The sequence below is a fragment of the Ipomoea nil genome, unplaced genomic scaffold (assembly GCF_001879475.1).
Source record: "Ipomoea nil cultivar Tokyo-kokei standard unplaced genomic scaffold, Asagao_1.1 scaffold1576, whole genome shotgun sequence".
Classification (NCBI taxonomy): domain Eukaryota; kingdom Viridiplantae; phylum Streptophyta; class Magnoliopsida; order Solanales; family Convolvulaceae; genus Ipomoea; species Ipomoea nil.
Window position 1 is genome coordinate 636,897 of NW_017618004.1, and position 10,696 is coordinate 647,592.

Consider the following 10,696-nt stretch of genomic DNA (forward strand, 5'->3'; position numbering starts at 1 on the left):
TGAAGATAAATAGATTCCAAATTCATATCAAGTTATAGAGCAGTTCTGTACTTCCGCAAGAAGTATCACAAAGGGACAGCTACACACAAGATTGCAAAAGAAATCATAATTGTATTCGCAATTTAAACATACATATACACAACATTAGACAATTGTGCTCAAAAAACTATAATGTGTCCAAGTTTATCATCTTCCAAACGCAGTTACACGTTTCAAACTCGGACATATCTTTTGGACCAAAGTCAAAATCTTCAACCACATTTTTATCTCTCTGAACGATATCTGTGTTGAGTGAAGGACTATCCAGTTGCAGCAGATGGTGAATGAGTACATCCACATGGCAAGAGAGAAAGGAAAAATAAATAAACATTAATTTTTCAATAAGGATACAGCCAGATATCTTTGATTGATCATCCAAGCTTGGTATAATATTTGTAGCCGAAGCAAACAATGATAACATCCTCCTGCAAAATCAAAACAAAGGGGTTACTATTACTTACAGTTACAGGAGAGGGAGGGTTCTGCGGTAAAAGGTGTTTGGTAAATAGCTGTTAGCTGATTGGATTAGTGGGTCTGACTAATTGATATCATTAGCTGATTGTAGAAAAGTGTTTGGTAAATTAATTGTTAGTTGATAGCTGATTACATGCAAAATGATTTTCTCAGAAAGCTTATCGAAAAAGCTACTTTGAGCAGTTTTTTTTTTTTTTTAATTTTAGCATTTTGGAACAATAAGTTGTTACAAAAAGCTAATTAATCAAACACTCATATTGATTGTTTAACCAAGTCAAACAGTTAATAGTGATCAAATAAGCCAAAATTGCCTAATAAGCTAACTATGTTACCAAACAGGGCCAAAATGACATCTCACATCAAAAGCATTATTTCTGATTCTAAATTTCAATTTTGGCATAATATACAAATCTAAAGAACTGCATGTGATAGCAGCAGTGCACTTGGATTGCATCATAAAGCATTGCATCCATAGTAACCCATTATTCATATAATTTCCAATTTTAAGCTTGACATCACAATTATGCAAGTTTTAAAGTAGGCATAAACCAACATGGCTGATATATTGATAGCTGTTATATATCAAGATGAGCTTACTCTGCTCTTGAGTCATCTCGCTCAAGTTGCTTAAGGGATTTCCTTTGTTCTCCAATGGAGAATCTTTGACGCTCTAAATCATTCATTTCTTCTGAAATAACCGTGATGACATTACAAATAAACAAACAAACCACTGATCAATAACACAGGCAAAAGTTTCTAAGATATCAAAAGCCAGGGCTGTCAAAATACTCATCTTAGCTCTTCTCTTAACAGGCTTTCTCTTTGAAACTCCTCTTCAAGATCTTTCTGTAGTGATTCTATTTCAGCATCAGTTGAAGAAGCTTCAGATTTTGCTTCCAGGGTTTTACGTTTGCACATATCTACCTTCTTTTCATAATCTAAAGCACATTATGCACAAAAATAAACACATCACTTTTTTAACACCAGAGCAAATTGGCAAGCTGAAATCCTCAAAATCAAATGAATTTACCTATGAAACTCACTACACAGCCAAACCAGCAGTGTTGTAAAAATCGGCCTAGGCGGCCGCCTAAGCGCCGCTAGGCCGAGGTGATTTCAGCTCTAGGCGGTTTTAAGTCGGTTGACCGACTTACCGACCGATTAGGCACCCTAGGTGCCAACTCGAGCGAGTTGAGCGCCTAACTCGGCCTAGTCGGGTTGCCTAACTCGACCGAGTCGGTCCCTAACTCGGCCGGGTTGGCGCTCAACTCAGGCGAGTGATTTTTTTTGTCTACTCGGCTACTCCTCTGCTATATCTCTCCAGCCATGTACTCAACTAACCATCTAACATATGCAGTTGACTAGTACGGGAGATTATAACAGTCTAACAACTCCTATCCCTAAGTGGAAAGTGGAGACGATATACTCGGATTACTAGGCCGCCAGTGCCTAGGCGCTCTAGGCGAGTAGGTGCCCCCGGGGGCCGACTAGCGCCTAGCGCCTTCTACAACATTGCAAACCAGTAAATTATACAGTCTTCAAATTAAGCAAGATATTTTTTTACGAAATCCATGAGCACTAAGAGAAAGTAGAAAATTTCTACATTCTGATAAGCATCACCCAAATAGCGGCTTCAACAAATTAGCTCCATTAACCCTTCTTCCCTCCAAAGTTTCAATTACTTGCCCCTTCCCAATGGGAAGTGAGAAATTGAATTATTAACCAGAGTAACTGCGCATCTAATTTCATCCGACATTTCATACAGATTACTTGTTATCTCAAGTAACAATTGGAATTTAACAATACTGAACCACAGAAAAACGGTTTCTTTATACAAGTAAAGCCAAAAAGAGAGAAGACTTACTAACTACCTTCAATGGACCTCTGGGTGTCGTTAAAATCAGTATTGCACTGAGATTGAAGGGAGTTAGATTGCTCCAATAGCTGCTTCAAAGAATTGACATCTTCGCCATCCTTCAAGACCTCAACGAGGTCGTTGCTCCACAACATGAGCTTCTCTACGTCAAAATTCTTCAACCCATCTCCCATCCTGTAGACTTAAATTGAAGAACCCTAGGGTTTCGGCTTTTCCTCGTACAGCTGCAGGAATAGCGGAGGTTTCTTGAACAAAACTGCCACCAGAATTGCCAAGATTTATCTGAATGAATTTGAGATCTGATATGTATTTGTATAAATGCAAGTGTTGGTTTGAGGATTTGAGCGAATTAAGGAATGTGGGGAAGCAGGAAAGGGAATCAATTTGAAGTGGATGGAAATTCATAAGAGAGATTCAATTATTGTATCTAGGGCTGCAAACGAGCCGAGCATAGCTCGAATTTGGGTTCGCTCAAGCTCAAGTTCAATAAATATATAGTGGCTCAAACTCGAGTTCAATCAAATTTTAAAATTGTAACTTGAGGTTGGCTCACTAATTTTCATATTGCTCGAACTCAGTTCGATTGGCTCGATTTGAGCTTGCGTTTTCGAGCCATAGCTTGAGCTTTTAAGTTCGAGTATTTGAACAATCTAACAAAGAAGTCTACCAACGCAAAGATGATACAGTTAGACAGTTATGCCTTAACTGATACCACAGTTAAATGCACAGAAATCTCATATCACAATTAGACTAAATTCCAGCATATTCCAGCTGATTATGAGCTTAAAAATAGATCACCATCAATTCTAAAACATATAATCAATTCAATATAACTGTTCTCCAAGGAATAAACAACGAGGTTGCATTCTATAAAACAACTTAACTAATAGATAAAGTCAATCTCATAGAAACTTTTATAGTTTTATAACGTGTATTAAAAAAAATAAATAAATAAATTTTACAAATTCAAATAATGTACATCATCAAAAGTTTTGTGAAATTCTGATGTAAATGCAATTACTAATTTGAATGTCTTAGAGTTATGCGAATCCTAGTAAATGATACCAAGAACGTCCATGATATGGAGTAAATGTATGCAAAAAAAAATAATTACTTTTGCATTTGATTTTTTTTAATTGTATGTTGTGGTTTGATTCAAATTTCCTAATTTTGGATTGTTAGACAAATAATTACTATGAAGCATTTAGGTGCATTGATATAGATGTTTTCAAGCACGTTATGTAAGGTCGTCAAAGGACTACATTGTGTAAGGTCGTCAAAGGACTACTAAAGCATCTTGACAAAAATGACAACGAATTGAGATGTTAAAACTTGAAGTTGAAAAACAAAAATAAATAAATTACAAAGCAACAAAAAAAAAAAAAAAAAAAAAAAAAAAAACAATCTTGAATTGATGAAGCTAAAGCGTTGGGATAATAATGAAAGTCATAGGAAGTTGCATTTCTATTATGGCTTGGATGTGGCATTGATTATCTCACATGTTTTTTTTAATACTATTGACTCTATTACATGTAGGAAGTGATAGTAACTTCCTATGGTGGATTATTGTAGTTGAATTGAATGGTTATTAGTACGAGAGTAATTACCATTTTCTTCCCCACGGTAACTCAATGGCTCAGTCGGGATCTGCCCACTTTGGACATAATCCCAACACTAATATTGCCGAGTTTTGAACCTTGGTCTCTTCCTACTGAACCAGTGAGCTAAGCATGTGGTAGCTAGTATTTAGTAGCAAATGCATTATCATGTAATAGTTTATTGGAGCTTGAACTGAGTACTTGTAATATGAACTTCTAATGTAAGCTTAAAATAATTGTACTATTGCAGTACTTATTACTTAACTTGGTGCAAAATGCATAATAAAACCTGAAAAGTCTAAGATTAAGCTGAATAAACACAAGTATTTTTAACACACAAGTTATAAGATGAAATTAATTTTCTGATTGCCATAATGAAAGCAAAACCTAGTACAAAGGCGTTGCTTACCCCTTGGTTAAAAATTAAACACTTACCTTGAGGAGTATCTGTTGACGATTTTGCTGGGGCGGAGTTCACGATTTTGTTGTTGGCTTCGATTGTGCGACGCCTCACTGTGAGAGCCGAGGAGTTACAGTGAGGCAGAGGAGTGAGGTCCGCTGAGTCGCTGACTGCTCGCCGTCCGATCTAGAGTCGAGGAGTTACGGTCGCTGGCGTCGTGCTGAGGGCTGAGGTAGTGGGTACAGGGTACTGGACTGTCGATATCAGGAGCGGGGGCACTGCAGAGGGCCTGAGCCGTAAGGGAGTGCCGCAGGGGAGAAACCTAGAAGGTAGTTAAGGTTCAATCCTATAGATTATAATTTAAAAATTATGAGTTTGCAGTTAAAAATTACGGAGTATACATTTTGTAAATAAATTGAAGACATATATAATTTATTAACTACAAATACATTGTATGGTAATTATATTATATGTTTATAATGTATATAGTTAACATGTTATGTGATATCAATTTATTCACATGTACATAATCTATTAACTAAAGACATGTAATATGTTAAGTGCAGACATATTATTTGAATGTTATTTTAGACAATAATTTACAATGCAAGGTGAACATTAGCCCATGGTATAATTTACCGTCAAGGTCAAGGCAAGCAATCCTTATATCATGGATCAGGGATCACGCTGCATTGTGGACTATGGTTCATATGTATGTGACTATGTGTTTTGTGTTGGAATTTTTTGTGTCTTGCGTTATAAAATTTGATACCTTAAGAGTATGAATTATGTACCTAGAACAAATTAGTAAGTGTGTTTTATGTTATGAATTTTTGTATCTTGTGTTATGAAATTTTGTGCCTATGAACACAAATTTTGTAACTAAATCAGATTTGAAAAATAAGTAAATATATAACACGTGTATGTGAATTGTACTATGATTTTTATGCCTTGTGTGAAGTTTTATACCTTACGAGTATAAATTATGTACTTCGTTTCAATTCATGATCCATAATGTTGTGTCTTATATTATGATTTTTTGTGTTTATGAGATTTTGTACTTTATTAGTATAAACTAGTATTTGTCCCGTGCATCGCACCGAAAATATGTTATAAAAATATACCTTATATGAGGTTTATTCATATATAATATCAATTTTATTATTTAATAATTATGTGTGAATTGCTATGATAAAATTATGAACATATATAAATATATATACAATTACAATAAGAATTGATATTTAAGGTGGATGATTACTACAAATCTTAAACTATACTAAAAATTTAGTACATAGTATTTAATATTACAAATTTTTAAGGACTTAGTAAACTACAATAGTACTCTAGAAATCTCAAAGGTCTAAAAATTTTGAACCGCGATGACTTTGAAAATTATAATTCAATTACTATTGTAGTTTACTGAGTTCTTAAAATTTTGTAATATTAAATACTATGTACTAAATTTATAAGATTGACCTCATTAGAATAACCTCACCTGAAGTTTATTTGTGAGTTTTTGGATGGATTGGATGAGGCAAGAAAGATGAAAATGAATTAAGGTTAATTTGAATTTTATGCACCATGTAATAAGTAAATAAATAAATCTTAACTATTATATAACCATATGGTTTCTTAACTATAATATAACCATATGGTTTGGTGAGTAATTATTCTTCCAATAATTGCTCACCAAACCATATAGCTATATTATAATTAAGATTTTATATGTAATATTGCAATTTATGGTTTATAATACTATGTAAACTCTAGTTCATGATATAAATTGCCCAAGGTCAATCGTTATACCCTACACCACGGCGCGCGTAGCACTGTACGTCGCGCGCCTCCCAAAACGACGTCGTTTTGGGAGGCGCGGTAGGAAGTTGCTGTGATTATGTATATTTGTTCATACAATTATGTATGTTTGTTCATACAATTATGTACATTCTTTTTATACAATTATGTACATCCGAATCAGGAAATTTTTGTGTATTATGTTAAGAGTTGATGTGTATTATGTTAAAAGTTTATGTTTATTATGTATTATGTTAGATTATGTGTATTATCTTTTAAAAAACAATATGTATATTTTGTTATACAATTATGTACATTCATGTATACAATTATGTACATTCATGTATAACATTATGTATATTTTTGAACATGGGTTTTTTTAAAAGAAAAATTAACTGGCAAACACTGGGGCGGAAAATTTCAACAAAAAAAATAAAAATAAAAATAAAAATTGAAACGACGTCGTTTTGCATCTGAACGTACAATGCAATGCGCGCCGTGGTGTAGTATATAAATTGCCGTTATTCAAAGTCTTAACGGAGTCGTGTCAAACCCCATTGACTAAATGAAAATGATGTAATGCAACTAGGTCTAGGCGTTATTTGAAATCAACATTTAATTCCAATCCACATGACTAAATCAACACTGTATGGCCAATAGAATATGAATAATGTAACACAAAAGAACAAAGAAAATATTGGATTTTTTGCTAGCCCAAATATTACAATGAGCAAATGTTTGTTATAGAAAATGTGTCCTATGCTAGACAAAGCAAAAATTTGGTAAGTATATATACAACAACCTCCTAATGATCTCCTGATCATTTTCAGAGTGATATGAACGTTCTCTAAGAAGATTGGACACATCAGTCAAGTTTGTGTCGACTCCAGTTAAACCGACCTCAACCAGGCAGACCCCAAGGTTGGATCCTAGAACACCCGTCCTGAACTTGTCATCTTGGATAGCTCTTCTCCTTGAGCTTATCTTTTTGGGTCAAGCCTCATTTATATCTCCGTAATATACCCAAGTATATTACAAAAATACTTTGATAAATTTTCGTAGATAGAGCCATAGAGGCATTGTCCTCTTTATTTTATTTTTCAAATGTATGAGACAATTAATAATTCTCCTATATATAGACATGTATTGACATCATCTTGTCTTTCATTTTGCAAAGATATCAATTAAATATGATTCTCAAATAAGATATCTCTTTGTCACTTTTTATGAGTTTATAACTTTAGCAGTGAAATTGACATTTAATGTGTTACTTATTGATGTTATATAGCTGTTTAATTTAAATTTATGTAATTGGTTTATAATTTATTTTCTGTTAAAAAGATCAAATAGACCACTAAATTACACACAAAAATTATATTAATTAGGTCATTCAACTTTAAAAATAAAAGTGTAATTAAATTTTTGAATAAGCCAAATTGTGTCATCAAACCAAGATCAGATAACTAGTACTCCAGGTAAAAATTATGATATGGTGTTAGTTTATAATTTAAAATTTTACTTTTTCATTTTTATTTGTGCTTACATGGACCACCTTTAATAAAAATAAAGAAATAAAATTTTAATACAGCCAACATGGCTACCTTCACCATCTATCCCTCCTTCGGTCCTAGAAGAGATGAAGAGGTGTTCTTCATCTATGACCATGAATAAAGAAAAAATTTCGTCTTTAACTTAGAGACAAAGAACTTAATTACTCTTTCGTCACCCGGACGAAGAAACAAGTATACGCCTCTTTTTGTCTCCACTTGTGTTGAAAGAGGGCGGTGAAGACAACACAAATAAAAATATTTAAGATTTTCCATGTCATTACAAAACAAAAATTAAAATTTTAAATTTTCAGTAGTTTAACTAAAGTATCGATCATTTCGCTTTGATTGCACAAATTTAACTTATTTAAAGATTTAATTACACTTGTTTAAGTTGGATGAGCAAATTGTATTTTTCGTGTATAATTTCATAGCCTATTATTTTCTTTTGCTTGTAATATAAAATAACTGATGCAAAGTTAACTATACGTACTAGGGATGGCAATGGGACGGGACGGAGGCGGGGGATATATCCCCCGCCCCCGCCCCCGCAATCCAACCCCACTCCCCATATCCGCACCTGCACCCGCGGGTAATGAAATTCCTTCCTATACCCGCTCCCGTGGAGATTTTGAGGGTGTGAGAAATACCCGTGGGGATTTTGCATTTAACCTTAGTCTCATTAATAATATGAAACTTACATCTAATAAAATTTTTATTACTACAATTTATAATATTAATGCATCAAAGTCTTCACCAAATAACTATCAACTTGAATATTACATTTGCTTCCAACTTCAACATTAGCATATAAAATCTTAGCCACTAGCACCAAAAAATAATTAGAAGCTGTATTATTTGTGAGTTAGGATCTTCCCTTACTACCCAAAAATCTAACAGATTAAATAAATAACATAATACTTTGATATTGACTTAAATATAATAACACAATATATATATATATATATATATATATATATATATATATATATATATATATATATATATATATATATATGCGGGGGCGGGTGCAGGGCGGGGATACCTCTCCCCACACCAGCCCTCATACCCGCGCAGATTTAAAACTTTTCCCCCATACCCGCACCCATTACCCAAATTATGCAGGTATTTTATTACCCATTGAGGCGGGGATGCAGGTAACCCGTTAGGTGCGGATAGAATTGCCATCCCTAAGACGTACTTATGAATGTTATTTCTTATACATTATTTCTTAACTTTTAATAATAGAATTATGATATATATACATTGATCGAAAAAAAAAAAAAAACACTAAGAACTCTTCATAGTTTTGGGGTCAAACGACGATTTCTTATATATCTTTTTGACAATTGTTCCGTAAGACGGAGTATGTTTTTTTGAAGTATAACACGGAGTGTTTGTTTGACTAGGATTTGTGAGTCCGAAAATATAATGAGCAATAATATTTGCTTGCACTCTTTTATATATCCATCTACAATCTACCTCTACATCTTCTACAATTATAATAAGAGTCAATAATGTTAGGCCCTTAATTGGAACAACAAAAATATTGGTGTAATTATTTCTTAAAATAAATGGTTCATATTATTTTGATTTTAGTATTTTTTTTTAATACTTTTCTTTATTTACCCACTATTATATTATTTTCTTTCCTTAAATAACTTAAATTCCGTTAGTATACACTTTATTAATGGAATATTCCGTTAACTATTTATTATTTTTAACTTACTTATTAATTTCTATAAGAAGTTTTCAATAAATAATAATAATAATAATAATTTCTATAAGAAAGGTCTTAGGTTCGAACCTTATCCCAATTAGAGCTGGCATAATTGTTAAATATATACTACTATACGGATATGTTAAAATGTATTAAAAAATATATAATATAATATTTAACATAAACTTTGGTCAAATAATTAGTTCGACTAAATACATAGCATTCAAAGATTATAAATCACAAAAATGCTTTGATTTTTATGTTTTTTTTTAAAATACAAATTTAGGTTAAGGTTTTTTTTTTTTTTTTTTTTTTTTTGTTTAATTAATCTTATTTTGATTATTAGAACAAAACTTCAATTATACTTTTGCATTATTGGAATGATTTAGGTCGTTATGATATTAATTTTTTTTAATGTATTTTTTATAATGGTACAATTGTACATTACTTTATAAATATTATACTATTATTTTTTTTATCAGACAAAATTGTTCTTACATCATTGTCAGACCTGTGCGACTTAACTACAAAGTTATTGATCATAAATACAATTATACTTGGACTCTAAAACGATAGGACCATTTTATAAAGAATTGACAATGTTGACATCCCACTGGCTCCAATTGAACAAATTTACACATCAGAATTTTATCAATTCATGAAAACTTCTAAAGAAATATGTGAGTTAATTTTTACTATATCATTATAACAATATATATTGTAACTATATATTTTAAATTATTTATTATCATTCTCTATTGACAGGAATTGTAACAATTGTAATTGAAAAATTCTCAAAACAATTTGTCTCAACAACAAATAGAAACTAAAAAAAAATAAAATCAATGATTTCATTATTGTTGATGAAAAGTATGTACGTCACTTTATTACTCTTATTAATTAAATAAATTAGTAGCTACAACAAAAAATAATACATATGCATTTAATTAATTTAGAATTAGATTATAATGCCTTTTTAAAAAAGAAATTATTCATTATAAAAATTTTAAAAAGAGATATAATTTCATTAGTTATATTATATTTATTTTTTTTTCAATTGAAAGATTCACTATCTTCAAATTTATTAATTTATTATATTCACTACATTGTCCATTATCATCTTTTTACATTATCTTGTAATTAAATATCAAAATTATAATACAAAATATGTTATATATATTTATTTACCAAGTATTTTATACAAATATAATAAATATTAATATTCTGTTCAATACTTTCACATAA

At 31.6% G+C, this 10,696-nt stretch overlaps 1 protein-coding gene across 7 annotated transcripts; it reads right to left on the minus strand.

Annotated features, from left to right (window-relative positions):
- On the minus strand, window positions 1–4,703 carry LOC109190252. 7 transcript variants are annotated; one of them, XM_019340725.1, is made up of 6 exons: window positions 4,423–4,701; window positions 2,385–2,645; window positions 1,307–1,451; window positions 1,111–1,212; window positions 391–464; window positions 1–282 (listed from the first exon to the last, which is right to left on the minus strand). In XM_019340725.1, exons 2-6 carry the CDS (start codon window positions 2,560–2,562, stop codon window positions 167–169), a joined length of 615 nt encoding a protein of 204 aa, XP_019196270.1. In that variant the 5' UTR covers window positions 2,563–2,645; window positions 4,423–4,701; the 3' UTR covers window positions 1–166. The 7 variants fall into 7 exon arrangements, with proteins under 7 accessions (XP_019196270.1, XP_019196269.1, XP_019196271.1 ...); XM_019340724.1 differs by having other exon boundaries at window positions 1–464; window positions 2,385–2,613; window positions 4,423–4,703; XM_019340726.1 differs by having other exon boundaries at window positions 1–464; window positions 2,378–2,645; window positions 4,423–4,703.
- Between the last annotated feature and the right edge of the window lie 5,993 nt (window positions 4,704–10,696).

What these genes read in the sequence shown, in the direction of transcription:
- LOC109190252 (XM_019340724.1), bottom strand. Translation starts at nt 2,562, where the DNA reads ATGGGAGATGGGTTGAAGAATTTTGACGTAGAGAAGCTCATGTTGTGG. An exon ending in CTGTTAAGAGAAGAGCTAAG is followed by an intron (nt 1,213 to 1,306) that starts ATGAGTATTTTG and finishes TAATGTCATCAC; the next exon opens with GGTTATTTCAGAAGAAATGA. An exon ending in CGAGATGACTCAAGAGCAGA is followed by an intron (nt 465 to 1,110) that starts GTAAGCTCATCT and finishes TTGATTTTGCAG; the next exon opens with GAGGATGTTATCATTGTTTG.